The sequence below is a fragment of the Manacus candei genome, unplaced genomic scaffold (assembly GCF_025592945.1).
Source record: "Manacus candei isolate 608988 ecotype Guabito, Panama unplaced genomic scaffold, ASM2559294v1 h1tg000043l, whole genome shotgun sequence".
NCBI lineage: Eukaryota > Metazoa > Chordata > Aves > Passeriformes > Pipridae > Manacus > Manacus candei.
In genome coordinates, this window is record NW_026138091.1 from 1,680,318 (window position 1) to 1,704,510 (window position 24,193).

The following is a 24,193-nucleotide window of genomic DNA, read 5'->3' on the forward strand; positions in this document are numbered from 1 at the left end:
AATAATCCTGAGAATGGGGAGACTGTAAAGTTGTTTCTGAACTGCACAACCTGTTCCCATCAAGGAAATAGCCATTCAAAAATCATGCTGAATCACAGGAACTGGAAACAGTACTAAATTTTGTTTCTACAGAGATTAGGTCTGCTGAATACAGAAAAATCACATCCTTCAGTTTGTAATTTTATTTATCTATTCTTATATTGGAAATAACATCTAACTCTTGAGTGGTCCTGACCGCAAAGACACCAGACTGTGTTTTCAATAAATAATTCCACTTTAATGGCAAAGTAATAATTTAGACAGATACAGTGTGCACACCTGCAAAAAAATATACGCAAGCTGGTTTACAAGCTAGAGGAACAATAAACCAATAGAAAATACATCATCCAGTTAAGTCCGATGACACCAAATACTTATTATTAGGGTTTTACAAAGACTACAAAAATTTTCAGATGATTTATTTCACTGTTTCTGTCTATTTACATGATATGTTACATCAAAATGTACAAAATATAAAATGTGTACAGACAAATGCTTCACAAACAATTTCTGAGTTGTAAACTAGGTGGACTCACTGAGATGTATTGCAGGAAGTTTTGTATATGTAATATTGTGTGTTTGTGAGCTGTATATGGCAGGAAAAGATTTGCAGGTTTACTCAGAGCACAGGTACAAGAAAGAGCAGCTTTGCTTGAGTTCTTTGAGTCAGTCAAGGTGTATGAGCTAATATTTTGCATCAGAAATGGATCTAGATTTGGGGGCCATGATGTTGGTTTGACTGAATCCTACATGCATAAATTCAGAGTTTTATTAGGGCAGTAGCACCGTGTAGGAACCTCTAGATTCAGCGATGCAGCTGAGTGCCATTTGGAAACTGCATTGATTTCTTTGAGTTACAGCAAGTGACCACAGGGCAGCCACAAGGAGTTAATAGCACCAGATACACATCCTGAAGGTGACATCCATGGAGGTGTACAGTACATGTCTACACAATGCCAAAGCCCTTAGGTACCTTCTTGTTCATGTGCACCTATTTCAACCTCACGCCTCTTATGGTAAAAGAGCATTTCCGATTACTCTGAGTAGTCTGAATGCAATCTGTTCGTAGCCTGACGTGACATGTGAACTTATAACATTTTCAGACTTTCCCCCCCCAAATGCATTTGCTTCATATAGATAGTGAAAAGTGCTGACTGTAGCATTGATAGTTCCTGCATAGTCATAATAACTGTAAGTACATGACAAACACACCAGGTAATAACAGCTTTTAAGGTTTGCATTCTTGTATTTGTTTGCAACATACGGGAAATCTCAGCAAGTGAAACATCTCTTAACACCAACAGAATAAAATACATTTTTTTGTTTGTTTTTGATTTGATTTGTGCAAGGCTTCTTTTTTTGTTTGTTTGTTTGTTTTTTTTCAATATTTACAATACCCACCCAATAGACTGTGCAAAACCAACCCACTTTTACAGTATAAACTCTTCCTCTTCCACAGTGGACATCACTGCTTCAATGTTCTTTTATGCTGAATTCTTCAGGTACAACAATAGCAATCAAAACAACATGCTGAAACTAGAAAAAGGAAAAAAAACCCATATATTTGTGCTCATGCTGCATCAAGTGTATCCAGCTCTGCTGGATAAGTATTCAAAACATCTATCCTCCAAAAATTCCATTCCATGGGACTAAATGGATTTGAGCTGATTTTGTCAGCATTTAAGTGGCAGTAGAAGTGGGTTTGGGTTCCTTGTGTATTTCTGAGGGTAGGCAGAGCAATCTATTCACAAGATAAAAATATTATATAGCAACTGTTCTTTCTCGTATCCATTACTTTAAAAAATCATGATATACAGGTATGAGGCTACTATGTTACTGACGTTTTCTCATTAGTAAATGAAGAAAAAAACAGTGTAAATTACCGATGGTTTAGGAATTAAACCAAACTGTAAAACTGTTCTAGAAATCTGTTTTAAGGCAGTGAGACAGCACCATAAGAAATGTTCCTTCTTTCACTGAAAAGGCTCAAACAAATGAAGCCCTAAAAAGCCTTTTATCAGTGTTGGTTAATAATTGGTATAAAACTGTTGTTAAGGAGTGGGCAGGTGGTTAAAAAAGACCCTTGTGGTAAAAAGAACTTTATAAAATCTGTGACTCGTGTACTAAAAACTTGATGGAGCGCATCACCATGACCATGGCAGTTAGAATTAAATTGGCACTTATCCAGCATATCACAGTCATGTTTTCTGGTGATTGCACAATACTGTTTGTGCTTTCTGAGTTACTATCATCTTTGACTCGTTTTGGAATGGGCAGTAGTGTATAACACAAACACCGCTGCCGTCCTGTGACCAGCACCATGTGGCACAACAGAGGTTAGAAGAGAATTAGAAGACTGCATTATTCATGCAGTGCCTCAGAATAAACTAAGAGAAAAAAACCAAAGAAGTTTCACTGCAAACTTGTACAGAGAAACAGAGACAGAGAGAGAAAGAGGAAAAGGGAAAAAAAAATCCAGTTTGGCTAACACGTGTGCAATCTGCTTAGATGCCCTTGGTCTAGGGCACTTTCCAGTTGACAAATGGAGTCTCACTTGGCTCCATATGTATTGAAATGCCTTGAAATTAAACTAATTCAAGCTTTCCACTTCAATTTTTCTTCCTGACTTTGCAGAATTAGGTCTCCTGCCTACCTACAACACACCATTCTCACTCAGGGACCTTGGCATGCTGCTTTAATACTGGCAGTGGTCTCGTGGAAACAGATTTTACCATAATCCTCCACCAAGATTTGTCCCTTTCAGAGAGTTGATTCAAGGGATGAATCCAAAATGTCATCATGGTGGCTGGTGCTATCACTGTCACAACTTTGTGCGCTCGAATAGTTGGCTGCCTCTTGAAGCCTCATTAGCATATTCATCTGAAAAAAGAAAGCAATGTTTACATAATCTCATCTCATTTAATACTGTAGTGACTGTGTTAAAATTTAATTAAGCTCCCTTGCTGTTTGAGGTGTGCTGACATCTAGCTGAGGGATGATACAAAAGGATTTCAGAAAGGGCAGGGTGTTAGCAGCTCCTACTGCCACTCTTTTCATTGCCTTCTGGTTTTTAAAAAGAAGTTTAGAGGTCCAAAGAACCAGAAGGATACAATGGAACTGCCTGCTAACTCTCTTTAATTGAGGGGTGAGACTGGTTGCAGCTGCAACGCTGGCAGGGGAAGGAAGCCATATCTCAGCTGCACATCTGGGTCCATATTTGGAGACTGTCAAGCTTCCAGATAATTTTTGGATGGTGTAGGCACACTACATTAGAAAAGCAACTGAAAACACAATCACAGTAACATACTCCCTCTACAAAAGAAAGATGGGGAGGGAGTGAGAGGGGAAGACTGAGGCCAACTGCTTCACAAAAGAGTCCCATCTGTTGTCAATGGGCTGACCTCAGCAGCGGAGCAGCAACAGATCCTCCTACCCAGGAGAGTAGAACCTCCACTAAATTTGAGGATTACTGGTGTCTGAAATCTGAAAAATCTTCAAATTGCAGCACTAAGCCCCAGAAAACTACTTGGATGCTTGATGGCTAACTCCTGTGTAATGATCAGGATTTTATTTATAAAAGACTCACTTCTGCCAGCATGCTCAGGACTGCAAGGAACGTTGACATTGCTTTAGTGTTTTCCAAGAAACAAATATGCTGTCATTACAGAAAACAGGCAATGAAACACCATAAAGGTATTTTTATCTGTTTGCGTTTTAAGCCCCTGTTTCCAGTTTGCTCAGAAATCCTTACATCTCTATGGTTTTAACCTGCACTGTAAAGTTTTCTTTAGGCATTCAACAGTGTTTAATACTATCAGATAGCTTTTGCTGAAGGTTTAATAGGTATCCATGCTTGTGAATACAGGATACATGTGATGGGTGTTCAATACAGCCTGCACATGACATGTTTTGTTTCCATAAATGCAGTGTCTGTCTCCCCATCAACTCCACTGGAGGCAGGAGCAAGCCCTCCAGTCACAACTTTCAAGTTTCTGATATTTAGTCAGATACAGATGCTGATCAAAACATGCAGGGACCAGGGGTGATGGGACACTGCCCAAGGATTTTCACCTTAATAGTTTGCTGTGTTGGAGGCTCATCCAATACACTCACTGGCAGCCCAAATCACAGGGTCAAATTGTCATCTGAAAGCTTATGGACTGGGAGATGGGTGGAAATTAGGTGACTTTCTACACGTCCTCAGGATGTAAGGTCTGGTTTTGAATATGAAACAATAAAGCTGAGGAGCCATTTTTTTAGCACTGATAAGAGTTAAAAGCATTTTCCTCTGAGAAATTATCTTTTCCAAGGACTGCCTGTGTTCCAGAAGTACAGTTCTCTAAAATGGTATTTTGAATTGTGATAAAGGTAATCCGTAGAGAAAATCCTATCCAGTTCAACATGTGCACTTTAATAGTCCATTATCAGAGGAGGCAATGGTAAACCCAAAAGTCTGGGATCGTATTTAAATAAAGCAATACATGGCAATGAGGGAAATCAACTTCTTATCATTTAATGCCACCACACTTGCATTCCTTTTACATTAAGACAGTCATCAGCTATCTTGAAATATTCTGAGGAGTGGAAGGATGGCTGCCTAATTTCCATTTCCACTAAATTCTATATGATTGACAAGTTAGATAATGTGAATATCTTGGTCCTTCATTTGTAGAATGTAGACAAAGGACTGCCCAATGCAGAAAAATGTTTTTAAAATAAAACCTGATTAATAAGTTGCTGAAGAGTGGTGCTCAAACATTATAATAATGAATAATATAATTATCTATTAATTAATTAATTGTAATAGTGAAGACATTTCTGGGCAGATAGGAAGTGCAAACAATGTAGGGACATATTAACATGCTTATGATACCTGCCTTCCTGTTAGATTTTACTTTCATTTTCAACATTTTAATAAATTATAGTAGGATTCATTTTAAAAGCCCATTTTTGAACAGGTGCACAGTAGATTTTTGCTGTACAGTGTACAATTTCACACGTGACAGTAAAGTACATCCTGAAAAGTCTTTTCCCAAAAGTTTGAATCTTACCAAGGGATCCCCCTCTGTATCAGTCTGTGGAACATGCTTAGAGGTTGTTCCTTCCTTTGCTGATGCATAACCTTCATAACCAACATCTTCAGGTCTTAACTGAAGTAGCGATGGCCACTCATGTTGTTGAGATGCAGAGCTCCATGGATAGGTATCAGCTACCCACTTGGAGGGATCCTCCCAGGGTGCCCTCTTCCCGTACATCTATATTATGGATATAAAACAGGTAAGTATTCTACAGAGTTTTCAGTACCAGTTGCAACAGCAGGAAAAAAATCATCAAAAACACCTAAACCATCTTAGAAAGAGCTTTGCTTTCAAATGTGCTCAGCACTCATATATATAAGATATTCAGGAAACTTCATCTGCACTGATGCTCCTTCAACACACAGAGTGGCTGCAAGTTGAAAAGCACTTCATAACTACTGATACTTGTAGACAACAGTGAGAGCCACAAGTTCTTGATACAATGTGAAATGAGACCTTCAGGTAATTTGCTTATGGTATGTCAGTGAAATTAACTCAGACCTATCTAAAGCATTCACATTAATTGGATTTTGTTTAAAGTGAATTAGGAAGTGTCAGTACAGATTGCTTGCTTCTCCTAGCAAAATGGAATGCAGAAGAACTTCACATGGAATAGATTTTTCCCTACTATGAAAAAGCAAAATGCTTACAAATCTGGAAGGATGATAGAGGAAGTAAGAATGAGGATATTGTAATTTTAGGAGGTCTGGTAGCCTCCTCACTAAAATGCAGCCATCTCTACATTGCTATTCACAAGTAACAAGTTAACAGAGAACCCCTTCGTTGCTGCTTTAAAGATTTCCTTTAGCTGTGACAACGACACATTGGGATAGGGAGCCATTGACTAAGCTTTCTGTAATTTCTCCCGTCTCAGTCTCATGCAATCCACGGAACAGCATATTGGCAGGGCATACACTCATGGAGGATTTAGATAGGCTACACTCCTGAAGGGAGTAAAACACAGAAGGATTTTAGTGCTAGAGGCAGATGTGCTTATCACTGCAACACCTGCTCCCAGGCCTTTGCTGACAGAGCTTCAGGTTAGGCAGCCAAATTCCCTATATTATGCACAGAGATACTCAGACTCCTTCTGCCCTACACTGAGGCTAGGCTGCTACAACAGGGATCTGCCTAAGCCAAGAGGAAGTGTTTCTTATGGAGGTAGTAGGCTAACTCCAGGCTGTAGAGAGCACTTCCCTTCATCTGAGATTAACAGAAAAGAAATCTTTTCTGGAATCTGTAGCAAGGTTTGCAAATTCTGTGCCTGACAAGTGAGTTTGGAAAGTGCCAAGCTAGAAAGGCAGTTTCTATTCATCCCTAGTTCCAGGAACACCTAATTATATAATATAAAATATTTCTATTTATTATTAATAATGTTATTCTACGAAAGTTATCAAAAGCAGCTAAAAACTGGTACAGTTTAAACAAACGTATTTTCTTCTATATGCTGCCATCATCTGCTCCAGAACTGAAGTTTTCATTTAAGCAGTTACCCTGTACACTTGGGAAAATATGAGCATGAAGAATATCAGTGCATTTTTATAGCTGGTCTAAACAAGTGCTGTTAATCTTACTGTTTTGCTGTTCTATCAAATATTTTGTGGTTTTCTGCACAACACATAAATATTCTGTAAGTCTCAGAGAGATAAGCAGTTTTAGGAAAGCATGAGATATTCAACAGGCAAGATTCTATACCTCCGTCACATCAGGATGTCACTGTGTCAATAAAAGGTGATAAAAAAACTGCAGCTGCTTACACAGTTTTTGACTAGTCCATAACAATACCCTCTACACTGTACAGTAATTTCTTTCAGTGCCAAGTGTGGAAAAAAGTGCCTTTCCACAAAGCATCTTTCTAGAGGACATAGAATTGCAGTGCATAAACAAAAAAAAGGAAAAGGGAGAAAGCCAAATAAAGATTGGGAAAAAAGATAGAAGACAAAAGAAAGGATTAATGTCAAGATTTAGGTTTTCTCCAAATACGTGGAATTGTCTGAAATCCTAATCTATCCTCTGGGATAACCCAGAGAGTTATTCTCTCAGGGCAATCTTCCAGTACTTGAAGGGGCTTATAAAGAAGAGGCAGAGCAACGTTTTTTTATGTGGGCAGATGGTGATAGGACAAGGGGAAACAGTTTTACTAAGTGAGGAGAGATTTAGATTATATGTTAGGAAGAAATTCTTTACTCAGAGGGCGGTAAGGCACTGGAACAGGTTGCCCAGAGAAGTTGTGGATGTCCCATCCCTGGAAGTGTTTAAAGATGATGCTCTGAGCAACCTGATTTAATGCCCATGCCAGGGGGGCTGGAACTAGGTAATCTTTAAGGCCCCTTGCAACCCAAGCCTTTCTATGATTCTATGAAAATATCCCTGTTCACAAGCTTTTCTCCACAAGCCTGTGCACCTACGTGTGTATGTAGGTGGGAGAGGAATACACAGACCAAAGCTATTTTCTTGCAGCAGTGTAGGACTTATCAACCTTTCCATGCAGGGGTAGGCTGAGACTGCCTTGACTCAGGGAGACAATCTGACCTGTATTTAGCATTGCCATGAACTCTTTAGGTAGTGGAAAAAAGCCCACCTTCTTCCAGTCACAGAGGAGAAACCCACTTCATAAAATAGAAGATACTGGTGCTGGAGCAGACAAAGCAATCATACATCAGAGTAAGAGCAGGTTAAAAGGAATTTGAGCTGATTTCTATAATCCCTCCAAAGATTTTCTCCTTGCAAATGCAACAGCATTCATACCAGGATGCAATGGTTTAAAGTAGCTTGGAGAAAGCCTATGAGAAGAATTTCAAAAATTTTCTAGGAAACAAATGACATACCTGAAGACCTTCTCTCACAGCTTCCAGAAGATATGGTACCAGAGAATAGTTCCAGAGGTCTGTGAACCACACTCTGGAGCCATCAACATCCATAGGGCAAGGGAGGAAGAGACGGGGACCTGAGAAGTCAAATTGTGTATTAAAAAAGGTGGAACTGTGGAACACACATTAAAGACAATCTTTGCAGAATTAAAATAATACTATTGGAGCAAACTCAAGAGAAGAGAATACTAATACAGAACTACAGTAAAGAAGCTATCAGTCTCCTGTTATTAAAAATGAACTAGTATCCCTTTATCTAATTTTAGGGCCCAATGAACACTTACAAGTTTTATGGAAAGCTATATAAAAGGTTGACTTCTTTGTTAACATAGTTATTCCATTAAAAGACACCAAGTCCAAGGGTTTTTATTGCTGTAATTATACTGCAGCGTGAAAGCAGAAGAAAAAATTAAGCTTAAGAAAGTTGCTATTGAGGTAATTTTATTAAAAAAATCTTTTAAAATTGTAATGGTTTACTTGAAAGTGTTTAGCAATGAAGGAAGAAATACCAGGAAATACAAACTCTCTCATTAAATTTTCTTTCTTACGTCAGTTTTGCTGACAACTAGACGAATTCTCCACACCTATGTTGTACTTCCCATTGAGAGATGACAACTTTTAAAAGAACAATATATCCTTCACAAATCCCTAAAATGTTCAGCTTGCATCCTTATTTCCAACAATTCCACCAATGGACTCACCAATGGTTACATCTGAAGAGCTGTGCGTTTCTAGGAAGCTGTTGAGATGATGCCATGTTTTGGGGATCCAGTCAATGATTTTCATGAGCTCATTACTGCGTATGTTCTTTTCTATTTCAGTTTCAATCAGTTTCCTTCTCAGATATCTGCCTAAGAAACCTTTAACAGGCTCTGTGTGATTAGCACACAGCACCCACCTGGGTAGAAGAGATAAATGTCAAGCAGCAATAAACAGCAAATACATTATTTCCTCTTAAACATATATATGAAAGTAATGCCATAAGCTTCTGAGTCTCATTAGTCAGTAAGTATAAAACTGCTCCAATAAACCTCATTATTGCTTACTACTTCAACACAGCCATTTCGGGTTCCAGCAGGAATTCAAGACACTGCTGAAGACAAATGAAATGCAGGAATGCAATCATCTTCAGCAACTTGCTAGAGGTGCCAGACAGTATCTTATTTCTTTCACCATTCCCCAACACCATTCAGAAACCCATGAACAGAGGAGAAACATTGAAACTAAAATACTTTGCTGTGGTGAGACACAAGATCAATATTTATCAAAGAAGGGCTTAGAAGCAGGGAGCTGTGCAAACACGGCCACAGTACATACAGGGTGAACATACCTGAAATTGTGATGCAGCTCCAGATTTGGTGAAGAAGAAACTCCCTGGTTCATAGTTCCAATAATATAGGGACTGAAAAGAGAAAAGCAGTAGGATTTTTTTTGAGGGAGAATTCATTCAAATATTTGGAGAATATTTATTCTTCTTATCTGCACTAGGCCAATTTCAAGAGAGTCTCTGGATGTATTATAGACTTAGATTTAAAATATTTCTGAGGAGTCCTTTAAAAAATGTTTATTCTTGTATGATTTCCCTCTCTGCGCATTTTTAGTTTCCTAGTATTCATCCATAATAAAGAAATAAATAAGCAAACATGTCTTAATGTAATTCATAATTTTGCAGTAGACCTTAGTGTTTTAATTTCAGAAGCCAACGAATCTCATGAGTAAGACATTGCACACCCTGATTTTATGAAGGGAAGTCCCTATGATGGCACTTTTACAGCAGAAATAACCAATGTTGTAGGCTAGTACAAGTTCCAGAAAACAGTATTTTTAGTCTTGCTTGAGAATAAAGGAGTCAGCAAACTCCATACTTCTGCACTGCTATAAACTGTGGGAAGGGCAAGTCTGCTAGATATACAGCTGCTTCTGCATGTCATGATTTATCCCAGATTCCACTATTACAAAGTGTAATTCTTATTCTACCATAAGATGTCCTCATGGTACTAATGAGCTTGTGTAATCTGACAGGGTGCAAAGGATAAGTCAAATGCTTAAGTACTTACTTAAATTTTGTGTTAAATTTACATCTCACTGAGAAGCATAGGAGTCATGTAAATGAAGTGAAGCAGACAACTAAGTACTTTGCTGAAGAGGGTTAAAATTATTGAAGCACATAAGGGCTGGGAGTCCTAAGTTTCCAATGGGACATTTTATTTTGGAAAATAACAAAGAGCTTTTACTGTTTTAGTTGCAAAATGTGCGTGAAAGGAGAGAGAAGAGCTACTACCTACCATTTATTATATTTACAGTTGAGGAAACCATTGAAGATGTCACTTAGTGAACTGATGTGGTGGAGGTTATCAAGAATTATGACGACAGGGAGGTCAGCACCATTGTTGTCAGCACTGCATTGCTCAGCAAGGTTTGCTAGGTATTGTCGCAGATCCTTCAGCAGAATTAACAAAAATCCCCCACCACAACAACAACCAAACAAACACAGAAACAAAACAAAACACCCAGAAAACATTAATCCGATTAGACCACAGATGTAATTTTAGTGGAAAAAAAATTTAGATAAAATGACTGCTAAAGAATTTCCCTTCTGTGGATTATTCAGCTGGATCTGCACATGCAGGAAGACGCTGCTTAGACAGGGCAACACTGAAACCACATAGGTAAAAAAAAAAGGTACTAAATATAAGGTAAGTGACTGAAGCATTCTGAGTTGGTGGATACATTCCTTAGAAATTTGCTGGTAAAATATCTCCAGAGGAAAATAAGTTGCAACAAATAGGTCATTTGCAATGGGCTGAGATACATTAATTTTTAGACCTTCATTCTTATGAATGCCACATTTATATATCGAAAAACCCCACCAAACTATCACACAATCTAGGTGTATTAAACTGCTCCTTCAGATACCTCCTTTCACCACTCCCACTGAAAATCTGCCTGCCCTTTTGGGAATGCTATATCCCACCCCAATATAAGATTTGTTGCATAAATTCTTTTTTCCTGTCAGCTGTCTGGTTGCTGTTTAGTACTGGAGGAAAAGAGAGGGTTTTATAATCAAAACATTTAATATTTTTGTCAACACTTTCTTGCCCTTGAAGATCTGGGCTAGTCGAATTTTACAGCTATATCTCTAGAGGTATCTAATTTTGTCAGGGTTGGAAATGCTCAGTATTATGAACAAAGTTCCTATTGTCATTTTACTTTCTGGATCAGGGATAGCAGAATCTTTTCTTCTTTTATGGGAACATGCAATCCTTTTTTATTTCAAGAAAGATTTTTCTTTGCCTCTTTATGATCAGGTGTCTCTAGGGGAACATTATGGGTTTCTTCCATGGAATGGCACCATCTGTATTATACAAACGCATTCGGTATTTGACAATGTTGCTTTTTTCTTTTTTTTTTACTAGAAAATCAAAACTTCTATATAAATGTGGATAGAAACAAAGGAAAATGGGGAGGGGAACCAAACCAAACCAAAAAACAACAGCCAAACTCCAAAAGACATAGACCAAGCTGTTTACCAAAAATCCAAAAGCTTGCTCTTTTGTAGGACAATTTTCTTTATAGATGTGTATAGTACAACAATAAAACATAAACACTTCCCCTGCCAAAGTAAATGGCATCACAAATCCTTTGCATAAAGACAGTGAAAAGCGGTTATTTTTACTGGAATGGTCCTCTTGCCCCTTTGGGATCTGTATGTTCTTCCTTCTTATATTATGTTAGCATTCATTATGTTCTGTACAAATCAGAAAGCTCTTGTCAAACCCCTTCATTTTCTTTTCCCTTGGTACCATGTCAGGAGTATACCCAATTCAGGACAGCAAGTGAATAGTATTATCTGTGGCTAGCACAGTAGTTATGCTGGAAGCCTGATATTCTAAGCTATGTAAATCACTGTGAATGTGACACAGTGTGTAAGGTAATTTCAGTATGGTCAGCTTCCTGATAGAAACCACAACAGTTGTACTTATCCAGTGCTGATTAAGAAGCTGAACCCAACACAATAATTCAAAATCCCCATTTTGAAATCTTTGCTTACAAAAGCTGATGTTATCTTCATGAAAAAGCATGTTACACTAGTATTACTATATAGTGAACCTTCTAACAAAGGAATTACAGACACTCCAAAAATTTAATTTATATTAAATTAATAGGAATTTGACTCTGCATCTCTCCTTAAAGTGTGTTTTCTTGAGAGAGGGAAAATTGAGACTTCCTTCACAGGAATTGAGACTTCCTTCACAGTACTTCAAAGGTTTGTTTAGAACAGAAAGATCTGGTCCCTGTACACCAGTGGGACTGGAAACTGAATTCTTGAAGGAAAAATGCTAACTGAGCAGTAAAAGAGTACTCCAATTAATAGAATCTGCTCTGCATCGTCACTACAAATTGGGCAATAGATTATCTTTTTGACTGTAACTTACCTTGCTTGACTTGTGATCTACGTTAAAAGTTGCAATTGCATCCTCAGTTTTTTTCCTGCCAGATTTGGTTATAATATATTCAGCCAGCCTGTTAGCTAAATAGGTCTTTCCTGTGCCACTGGGTCCCGACAGAATAATTCTGCGATGCTCCATCAGTAAATTAAAGTACCGTTGGGTAATTGGCTTAGGAATTAATGTGTCAAACACAAAACTGTCCAAACTGTTTTCTTCCACTCCTGGGAACAAAAGACAAGAAAAATGGTCTGTCTTCATCCTTGCTAAGCTAGGTATTTGACCTGGCACCTGATGGCATCAGTGCTATGCTGAAATCAAGGTAAGATACTTCTGCCTAAATCAAATCCCTATCAAGGACCTCCACTTACTGTGGAAATACTGACATCCTTCCACAGCACCAGAAAATTAAACAGTAGTAGGGACATGAGATGAGTGGAAGAGATGAAATCAAAGTAAATGCAAAGCGAAGGCTCAGTGAGGCAAAGATATATGCTTCAGACACTACAGGCAGCCATGACAAAGAAAAGGTTAAAGTGACAGCCACAAGGGTTACCAGTTGTCACATCAGTGTATGTAAAGTTCTCTAAAGGCCCCCCCCTTCCCTCCAATAGCAAATCCCTAGAGCTTTTGAAATGTATGGAATTTTTCCTGTGGAAAGGGATAAAGCATAAATATTTCTCATCACCATCTCTGTTTTGGTGTTAGTTTTTTTGCCACTATTTAGAAATCTGTACTTTTTTGTGATTCAGCAGGGAGGTAGGGAAGGACAGAGATATTCTTAGATTTCCCTCAAAAGGCCACACTGCGTTAGGTATTATACAATGTCTTACAGAGAGTTTATGTGGAACTGGAGACAAAATACAGAAAGGTCAGGTGTAAGAAAAATAATTGTGAAAGGATGGGGAATTGCAGTGAAGAATTCTACAGTATCTGCAAAAATATTCTTGAGGTTTTACCTTTCAGGTTCACAGTGATGATGTTATTATCTCCAACCAGATATCCACAAGGTAGCAGTTCAGGCACTTCTAGGCTATGGGCTCTAACTACATCCCCTATACAATAGCTAGCAATGCAGTCAGAACTTAAGCCCAGGCTAGTAGTCGGGTCCACTCGGAAAATATATTCCTGAAATTATATGAAAATATAAGACATAAAAATGTTTTTTGAATGAAAACATTTTGGAAAACTCCCTACAGACATAAAAAAAGAACAGCAACATTAAGAATGAAGCTTAATAGTAGTGTTAGCTATGCATAAGAAACCAAACCAAAGACTTGACAAGACAACCCAAAGAATACAGAAATTTTCTAAAGTTAAAAAGAAAATTGTAATAATACTTAAGTTAATTTTTCAGTGTCTCACCTTAAAGAGACGTCTGATTACACCATCTAAGACATCCCATTTTGTTTTTCCACTGACTCCAATTGATCCTATCAGGTATGCATGTGGTTTTTGATCCTGCAAAGAGATTTTTGGAAATTGGACTAAAAATTGGGCTAATTAGTTTTCTATGAAGATTCATAGCTTTCCTAACAACAACAAAAAAAGAATATTATTTAGAATGTGATGTCGCTAATAATCTCTGCTCCAGGAATAGGTATACATGGTATTACTTCAGTACATCTTCATAAAGAAGGAAATACAATATCTTATTCTGCTGTTTGATTATATCTGTGTTTTTAAAGAGATGAATATAAATAAATGTTGCACATCTATAATATTTTGTAACACAGATCATGAAAACATGACAATGCAATTCCAAATTGATAACCTCAGCAGTATAATCATAGTTGCACACAAAGGAGTCCAAGGCATAGATCTGATTTATAATGACTTTTAAATGGGGATTGTAAGTCCCAGAACATCGCACTACTAATTAAACTGATAATTGGTATTGTCTAAGCTACCAAAAAGGCAGAAAGAGGCCATAGGACATTAGTCTATGGGGAATGCCTAACTGTATTGAGCATGGATGATGGAGAAGAGAGATGTTACCTATAGGATAGTTCCCTTCAGTTCCTGGGCTTAAAATACTGAAAAAAGTTGAGTTCCTATATTCCAGCATTTGCTAGAGATATAATTTTGCATCTAGACCTCTGGGTAATGCACTTACCTTGGCTCGACTATAGCCCTTGTTTATAGTGACTAAAATTTTCACACTGTGACCTTTGTGGAGCGCTCCATCAGTGACATCATCCAACAAAATATCTACAGTAAAAGAAGGGAAGTGAGCAGTCTGAAAAATGACATCAGTTATGTTCACATCATCAGTTCAATATTTGTCCAAAGGATTTTTTGGTTAAAAAGATAGGCTTCCATGACTTGGTTCAAAAGAAAGACTGCCGTGACAACATCTTGCAATCATCTTAGTCTGTACTTATTCCTAATTCACCATTTCTGTTAGAGATGAGAAAACCATTACAAGTTGTCATTTTTTGAAGAAATATTAGGAATTCTAATCATGTAGAAATGAAGAGGGAACCTATAAATAAATAAAAACTTACATTATAGTCTTGTCTTTGCTTTCCTTCTTGGAACTTTTTCAAAATTACCATATGTTCCCAAAGTAATGTTTAAAAACTAAATTAAGGTTATATCTTTGGGCACTCATTGTGCCCTTTAAAATGTTATAAGGAGAGAAAACAAGAAATCCTTGCATTGATATTTTTGCTGTTAAATAAAATAGTATTTAATTTCTCTTTCCAGATGATTTCTTTATCTTCAATACATATGGCATGGATAGAGTCTTTTTTACCTTCACAATACAGGCTTACAAACAGTATCCATTAGAAAACCACTTTGGATGCCTCCAGAATATGGGACTCTGTATTTAGCCTTTCTGCTAAGGAAAGGCTTAATCTTTCTTGGAGGTAAAGAGTGATTTTGATCTGCTCTGCACCTCTGTTACTACCTCTTCACTAACTCCTAAAATGAGAAAGCAGAAGTATGTATTTTTATGTATTTTTTACTAAAAGCTGAGCCTGCAGCTTTATTGCAAGTGATAAAACTGCTGTCTTCCTCTAGAAGTTCTCTCAGGGATTTTACTGTCAGACATTTAAGCTAACTATCAAATTAGGAGAGATTATGGATTTGCATTTTCTTCAAAGGTCAGCACAGTAATCCACTACCCTAAATCCTGTTCATTCTTATTGTGGTGATTGAAGAAAATCATCGACTTCATGACATAGTCTGCACAGGGTCAGATTTCATCCAAATTAAATGAGATGCCAGTAAGATTCAGTCGCTTGTTCAAAGGAAAACCAAAGAAGACTTATGGAGATGATTTCAACGAATATATTAAAAATAACTTTTCATGTAAAAAGTTTGGTAACTTACACCCAGATTCTGCAGGGGTTTCTTTTAAGTTGGTCAGATGAAGAGGTCTTTTTTTTTTGTGAGCTTAAATAAATTAATGCTTGTTTTTTTCCAGGCAGACAGTTTTTCTGTGCCACCAACACTGAATGTTTCACTTCAATTGTCTTGTGTTTTGGCATATTTCACAAAATTTAAGAGTTTTGATAATTGTCTGAGGGCAATTTACGGTATAACTGATCCCCCTCTGAAATTTTCAATCTCTAAATAACCCTAATGTAGCCTTTAAATACATTCTTCTCTAAGTCTTTAGGAATGAGGTCACTGTGGCTAGAGAAAAAAAATCCACTTTTTATAAACTCTCACTGACACAGGGGCTGAGAAAATGTGCAAGGGGCTCTAGTTGTACCAGCTGTTTTAATTAGCCCCTGCTAAGTCTCCTTAGGCACACTATGGTAACTGTAGTTCACTTATTGTCTGAGCTTTAGCACTCTGGACCTGTCGTGTACTAGTCCTTGTTTGCTGCTCTTACTCCAGTGATTTACTGAAATATGGGTGTCTATAACCACTGAGCCCCTTGGTGCTCAACCTATCTGGAGGATATCATCATACCCTTAGGAAGTGAAAATGAATAGCTTTGGTCATTTGCAGATGACCATGGTCATTTGGAGACACTGGTCTCCCAGAAAGTGCAATTTTTTTAATATGAAGAGCCAAAGCCCCCAGTTGTCTCAGCTTAGTCCTCAGCATGATTAGCCTCTCCATATCTGATGGAATTTTGTTCAATCCAGCTGCCACAGATATCCCACAAAACTTGGTAGAAAGTTGTCACCTTTCCAAGTTCTCAAAAATGATAATCACAATGATCAAAAATTCAGATTCATAATCAAATGAAATCCTCCACTTCTCATTAGGCATCCTCATTTCTCTAATTTCTTATAACCAAAAGTAATTACTTTGCATGCTAGGAAAACAGTTAGAACAATAACATAGAAAATTATGGAAAGCTTATGGAAAAATGGAATCATTTAGGTTGGAAAAGACCCTTAAGACCATTGAGTCCAATCACTTCTCCCAGTCATCCTGTTCTTCTTCCTGTTTCTTCTCTTGTTCCTTTTCCCCTTTTCCTCTTCCCTTTCCTCTTTTTCTTCCAGTTTTGATTTTTTCTATTCTTTTTCTAAACACTTCTCTCTGATTTTCATCTTCATTCTTTATCTTGTCTTTCACCTTCCCTTATTCTTTCCCTGTTCCTCCTTATCCATCATATTCTCATCTGGTTCCTCCTCCTCTTTTCCAAACTCCTCATACCCCTCTTCCTACATCTTTATTCCTGTATCTAGATAGAGTTAGTGCCAAGTGGTAAAGTGCTAATGGCAGCTACTGGTGAAAGACATTCTACAATCACCATATTGAAAAAAATTCTGTTCTGGATTGATTCTGTTTTTTAACTTTTTAATGTGTGTGGATCTGTGACCAGAAGCCACAGTTAAATTTTTTCTCCCTGCTTTTTGCAATACTTCATTGTATGTTGAGGCCCAGTTCAGGCTCCTCCATGCTGAAAGTTAAACCTTGCAAAAAGCTGGAATGTAAATAAAAAACATACCAATTTTCATTAAAAATCTGATATTAACCAGGAAAAAAAGCTCAAATATCTGTGTAATCAATGACTGGCAAGATAATATGACTAACTGCCAATCCAAATTTAGTCAGTCAGTTTGGCACGTCCCCAGCTGTATTCTTGCCTAGACTCTTTCTACAATTATTAGCCACATTTTTATTGCTTTCAGAGACTGCATTATACTTTCTGTGGCATCTATGATAATGAGAACTGCTTTGCTCCTGCTCTGCCCCTGGTTCTAATGTTAGAGACAGCACTTCTGTTTCTTGGCTACATTATCAAAACAAGTGTAGAAGTCTTATTATCATAAACTCCATGGCATGGAAAATAATCAAATGTTACTGTTCAGGATGTGGACCAAAGTTCTGCTTGCTTTCTCTCATTCACTGAAGTCAAGGAGAGTGCCTAATAAGGCAGGTGGGGTTTGGCTCCTGTGATAAATGGGGATTTGATCCTATATAGGCTAACTAGCTATACCAAATTAAAAAAATGTAAAGGATAAAGGTAACTGAGACCACCTGCTGCCTCAGCTGCAAATATGAAGGGAGCTAACTGAATGATCAAAGATCTGTAAGTCCAAAGAAGAAAGTTTCACATACTCTACTAATATTTATCCCATAGGGGCAAGGGAATATACTTATACAGTTGTCGAGCATACTTCAACAGATATTCCTTTTCAAATAAATTGTAAACTAGATGACTAAAGAGTACTGTAAACTAGGTAGGTACAGAGTATAATATCTGGGAACTAAGCAAACATAATGAAGTCTGTTACTAATATTCAGAGGCTTCTAAAAGCTACATTTTTAAGACATGACCACCAGCATTCTTCTTCATCTCCATTACTGAATGCATATCTGATGTCAACCTGAGTGATATGAGGCATTTTAATTTTCATGCATGCTTCTCATATATGGCTCATTTAGAGGGTGAAAACAATAAATTCTTACTAATTGCTGAGGCATGCATGTGCTCAAAGTATGTACCTGATGTAACAGATTCTGTGATGTTTAAATTGTTCAGAGAAAGTCCCAGTGACTGCCGTGATGAAGAAGATGATGTGCTGCTTGATGACTCTGATGATGGCCGGGCAGGCTTTCCAGTATTTCCAGTCTCTGCTTTTAAACGATCATTTTCAGCTTTCAATATCTCAATTTCATTCTGTATACAAAAGAAATCAAGATAAAAGCACAGCAGGTTATTCTTTTGGAAAAGCACTGAGGGTAGTATTCTGGTGATGTTCCCCTGAAGTAGCTAAGAGGTTTACCACGTTCATAGCAGTATGTAGCATCATGTATCAGAGGTATAACGCAGTTGGATTGCCTTCACTTCTTAAATGAAGGGAAACCCCCTGATAACCTTTTTTCAGCTTTTGCCTCAAGATAGTTACTAAGCAACATAAGCGTCAAGCTTCTATGTTTATTGTACACTTTACCATAGTTTGAGTGTGGTGAGAATTTTCCCAGCTATCCCCACTTTTTTAAGCTACTTTCTATTGTCAAACACCTTAGGTAATAGTCAGTTAAGAACGTTACTGGATATGTCAATGTTTCTAAAGTCACAGAAAATTATTACTGCCACTGAATGTAAAATTTAAGCATTAACTTCATAGAAAAATTAAATTAAAAATGGGCAGCTAGAATTTGATAGTTAACAATTTCATAACTCTTCTTGCTATCAGATAAGACTTTCTGATCATTCAAACATGGGATTGTTCACATAACAGAGAGCAAACTCTGATGAAAACATACAGTGACAGATGAATCAGAACAACTGGGATTTTTCCTAGCTAAATCCTCTGTGGTGCAAAGTGATTACTGAATGTACAATAATAAAATGAAAACAGCCTGAGAACCGCCTGGTACCAGCTAAATCTAGTTTTCAGTCACTTCACGAAGCACAGAACAAAGCAACTGCTTATTCTTGGAGATGGTTTTGCAATCAAATTTAATTATATATTCACTAACACCCTGTTAAAATCCTATTTTTGTTGTGGAGGCTGCACAGCTACGTTATACAAGCAAAAACATAAGGGATAGTATCACAAAAAAAACCTGCAGCAGCTACAAAAAGATTAGATGACATACACAAAGGTGAGGAGACTGAAAGGGAAGGTGCAAGACAATAAAATAGTGACAGAAGGTAATAGATGAGTGCACCAGTTTAGCCTGGGGTTCAAATCAGGAGCTGTGGTGAAATGAGTCACGCAATCTCCAGCTACTCTGCAGTTTACACTGATTAATTACATAGCTCTTAGCAGTCTTCCACTCATATAAGCTTTTAGTTTTCATGGTGCTTTTAATATATAAGTATTCAGATATCATTCTCACCAGTCCTACTTTTGCCCCTTACCAATATTTGTCAATTCTTAAAAATATCAAGAGTTTGGCAACTGCAAGGTGGCTGCCTGTCCTTTTGGGAAAACTCGAGACAAAGTGGTGATTACCAGCAATAGCATCTCAACTAGTTGCTTCTGCCCAGATTTGATGAAGTTTAGACTTGGAGGCCTGTTACTATAGCAGACTCCTCTCTCTGGGGAGTTCACCTGTTTTAGGCACTTATATCCTAGTATAAGACTGTAATCATATGATAAGCCTTCACATCCTTTTCTCTACCATTGCAATTCTATTTCCTAGAGTTCCTTGGAACTTCTTAGTGGCTCAAGATCAAGTGTTTTACTTATGTCTGGACAATTGAAATCATGTCTGTGGAGCAGTTCTTGATAATTCTTTCCCCGAATTGAAGTTCAGCCAAATACCCCACAGTAATATCGGCACCTAGTGCTGTGAGCACCTGGGAGGACGGCAGGTACCAGAGATGTTTAAAGGTGTGGCTGAGACAGCCATAGGCATGGTACAAAAAAAGAGGTCTGGAAAATACATCAAGCACACCAATTCTGTAGTTATGAAATCAGCTGCTGTGGACATCTATACAAAAGTGCCTAAAGGCACACCTGACCTAAGCACCCAGCACAGAACAATTCAGCTGACAAGCCACTGAGCTGGATTCAGCTGTGTAAATGTGGGTTTCCAGTGACATGACAGGGTCTTCCATGGGTAGAATATGTCCTGTGAAGATGCAAATACTTGAGGCTGGTTCAAACGGCAACAATTGCCTATGCTCAAACAACTCAGTTTCACCCTCTGCAACTATCTCAGGATGATTTCAGGATGGGTCTTTAGGCCCCACTACTACAGGACTAAAACTCAATTGACTACAACTGGAGTTTTTCACCTAGCTCATACCTAGACTTCTAAATGTATCTGTCCTCGTCTCAACTGAATCCCCAACCCATGGTCTTGGTTCTGTTCCCCAAATGCAGATTTACAGTGCCTTTAGGGATGACGTAGGTATCTCACCTGTCATTCCAGAAGGGCCCAGTTCTACTGAAGGACCTATGTCATACTGTGTAGATATTGTAGATACTTTTGGGGACCCACCATGATACCAGACATTTGTATATAAGCAACAGAGTCAAATCCCATGAAACTCTGTGCTCCACTGAAGAACACTTCCATTCTTTTTGCATCCTTTCAGCCTCACAAAAGAGAAAGTCTTCTGATGTAAAATGTGTTCAGGAAAGATTTGGAGCAGTGTCACAAAATAATGTAGCAAAATTTTATGATGCTGGATACAGTAATTAGTTAAATTTTACATTCTCTGCTTTAGGAAGCCACAGCTCGGTTAGGAATCAGAAATGATAAGAGAGTATGAACATAGACTCCCACCCTTCCATGGCTCAGGGATTTAAAGCTCTATAGAAATCACTTTTGATCTGCTTGTCTGTCATATTGCCTACCACAGTCATAGGGTTTAGATAATAAATATCCTTTGGGCAGGGATTATGTCTTCTTCCATATCTCTTAAACACATTTTAGCTGTTAATATAAATGCTAAGAATATCTTTATTATAAGATGAACATTTATCATACCCATCCTTCAGATGTACTGTCAATCTAGCAATTTACTTTGTATCAACAGTTTTTTGGCACCTGAAACAAAGTACTAGGAAAGGAAGTACATCTGGTGTACCTTTGGTGTGCACCTCTGTCATCACTTAAGCTACTGCACTGACCTGCATGCGGTTCATAGCTTCCCGAATCTGATCCAGATGGTGTGCAGAGCTGAGGGCTTCAAGACGAATATCCGTTAATTTTAGCTCCTTCTCCCTCAGCTCACTTTTTAGCTGAAGAATTATTTCAGCCTCTGCCTCTGTGCACTCACAGATCCTAAAGAGGAGTAGGAAACAGGTGGGAGATTAAAGGAAGGTTCTCCCCCCAAAGCAGCATCATTACTGAATATCAAAGTACAGAAAAATTCTTGCTGCTGGTGAAACTTATGAGCGAAGAAAGAAACTTATCAAAGAAATATGAAAAGGCTCAAACTGCAAATTAAAAAAGGAAAAAGCCCTGTCAAGATGAAATGATCACCTTGCTTTTTAGCTCTGTAGTTTAGTTTACTGTGGTGAAAAACAAATTCTTAACTACTTTCAAGTATCTATATTTGACTGTGCATCATCCATTGGTTTGTTTTAATTTGATTTTATATTTCCATAATTTCTTTGGTGCAAATTTCATAATTCTTCTATATAACGACATTCAGAACTGAAGTATGCTGATTACATTGTACTACTGGTACATTTGTTAGGCATCAGTAGTTTTCTCTGTTTTGAACAGTACACAAAGGGAGAGTCTTCATCGTCTAGAAGATTTTTATCTTTAATGGTTTCAATTTGTGATGGCTGATGTTTTGCCTATAGTCTGTCATTTTGTAATGTATGATATATGAAATAATGTAGGTTGGTTTTGTTGGTTTTTTTTCTTAAAGACTGAGTTAAAAGTAATTACCACATGGTTATTTTTCATGAGCATTAATTTTAGAAAAGGACCAAGTGTGAGAATAGATTGAAACATGACCATCCCAGGGACCCACAACTGTCCACGTCTCATGACAGACTGTTTTGCCTCTTTGTATCATAAGCAGAAAATAAAACACTGAATTTTGGTTACATTGTTACACTAAGCAGTATTTCCAGTCAACTCAATAAATGTTATTTGTTCTTTATTACTGTCACTATAAACAGTTAACAATTTCAATATGAAAAATATTTTATAGAAATAAGTATTATTATTGTAATTATTACTGCTAATATACAAAACAAGGAACAGAAGTCAACATTTAATTGCCAGAATGCATGCAAAGGCATTTTGGGAAAGATGATGAAGCACCCTTCAGGTCAGCAATTGGGTATACAGCTCCATGCCCCACACTCAATTTTACTGGAATCTATGCTTGTAGACCACATGACCATTTTGCTTTTTCTTTGATGCCCAGACTAGAGATGAGTAAAGGACTAGGATGCATAAGGACTAGGGATGCCCAGACTAGGAAGGTAAAGGTAATAGTTTAGAACATGAGACTCAGGTCAAGAAAATATATAAAAAAACTGTACGCAAAGGGAAGATGAAGAAGTTCATGGCAAAAAAAAAAGTCAAGTAGAAGAAGAAAAATCATGAATATAATTCACAATATGCACAAATATTTTAAATGTGAGTAAAAATGAAAAAACATATACTAGGATTTTTGTCATGAATATTATTATACAGTTCTTACTTTGATGTCTCATTATTTACCTATGCTAACCAAATAAGAAATGAAATTTTATTTCCATGCATATCTTATCCCATACAACAACTTGGACAACTGGGAAGTCATCTCTTTTTTGGCTATTTTCTTTTGGCTTTTTTTTTTTGGTATATCTTGGAAAGGTATGGGCAAAAAGATCTTGGCAAGCCTGCTTTAAAGAATACAAAAATGAAGCAGAGAGAAGGGCTACGGTTCTGGAATAAGCAGGAAAAAGTTGTTTCAATTCTTAAGGTAAGCAGAATGGAAGCAGAAAGTATGAACTGTATTTTATTTTGCAGTTCCCAGAGCTTTCCAACACTTAGCTCCTATAATACTAAAATTACACAGAAAGATGAGAACTCATCAGAAGGAAGGAAACCGAAAAAGATAAGTTAGCATTCCTGAGCAGTCACAGAAAGAAGCTCAGAAGTCTGATCAGACTCCAAAGGTTCAAAGTAGTTAGAAAGACTTTTACTTTTTCCTTCTTGTTACAAACTCAAAATTTTTAAATCAATAGGTTGCTTTAGGTTGAAGAAATATGTAAGTCTTGATCTTTGAACAGAGGCTGCAGACAATTATGAAAAGTCTCAAAGGAGACAGGAATTTAAATTATGCAATGAAAAACCAAGTCTTCCAAATCAAGTTACATTATCAGTATAACAGACAAAGAAATTAATCTAAATCAATAAATTTTATGCAATGTCTCTGTTATCCTGTGTAGGAAGGTCACAATAATAAAAAAGTGTGATAATATGACCAGACAGATCACTATTTAAAAATATTGCGGAGGAAGAACTAGAAGGCCGTGAACCGGACAAAATTTAGGAATTTAAGGCTCAGAGACCAAACAGGTATGGAAATAGCTTGGGTTGAAAGACTAGATGTGTGGGTTTGCCCTTGATAAATTCTGGGAACACTAGCACATCTAGAGAGCAAGTCAAAGAGACAGATAGAAAAAAGCAGGGTTAGTGGAAAGGAGACAGGATAAGGTTGTGAGATTAGATCTGTGAATCATGAGTAATTAATTTTGCAGAATAAAAGTGTTTTGTTTAAGTTCAGCTATTTTCTAGTAATGCTTTTACTTTTCACTATTAGGGTGACTTTTAAATTGATAATAAGTCAAACATTAGGGTCCCGAACATGAAGAAATCCTCTTCCCAAAACACACATATACCTGAAACCATAAAAATATGAGTTTCC

At 37.4% G+C, this 24,193-nt stretch overlaps 1 protein-coding gene across 2 annotated transcripts in view; it reads right to left on the bottom strand.

Moving 5' to 3' along the window:
• Positions 1-223: 223 nt before the first annotated feature.
• NAV3 (neuron navigator 3) overlaps positions 224-24,193 on the bottom strand; it is a 254,918-nt gene continuing 230,948 nt past the window's right edge. The window contains exons 27-39 of one of the 2 annotated variants that reach the window (XM_051795689.1): positions 21,444-21,597; positions 18,355-18,529; positions 14,552-14,646; positions 13,801-13,896; positions 13,395-13,563; positions 12,424-12,659; positions 10,273-10,427; positions 9,318-9,389; positions 8,689-8,885; positions 7,946-8,064; positions 5,091-5,294; positions 2,772-2,919; positions 224-1,575 (exon numbers count right to left, since the gene is read on the bottom strand). In XM_051795689.1, coding sequence (XP_051651649.1) covers positions 2,800-2,919; positions 5,091-5,294; positions 7,946-8,064; positions 8,689-8,885; positions 9,318-9,389; positions 10,273-10,427; positions 12,424-12,659; positions 13,395-13,563; positions 13,801-13,896; positions 14,552-14,646; positions 18,355-18,529; positions 21,444-21,597 — 1,792 coding nt within the window. In that variant the 3' untranslated portion in view covers positions 224-1,575; positions 2,772-2,799. Of the gene's footprint in view, positions 2,920-5,090; positions 5,295-7,945; positions 8,065-8,688; positions 8,886-9,317; positions 9,390-10,272; positions 10,428-12,423; positions 12,660-13,394; positions 13,564-13,800; positions 13,897-14,551; positions 14,647-18,354; positions 18,530-21,443; positions 21,598-24,193 lie in introns of both variants that reach the window. The other variant, XM_051795690.1, reaches the window with a different exon arrangement.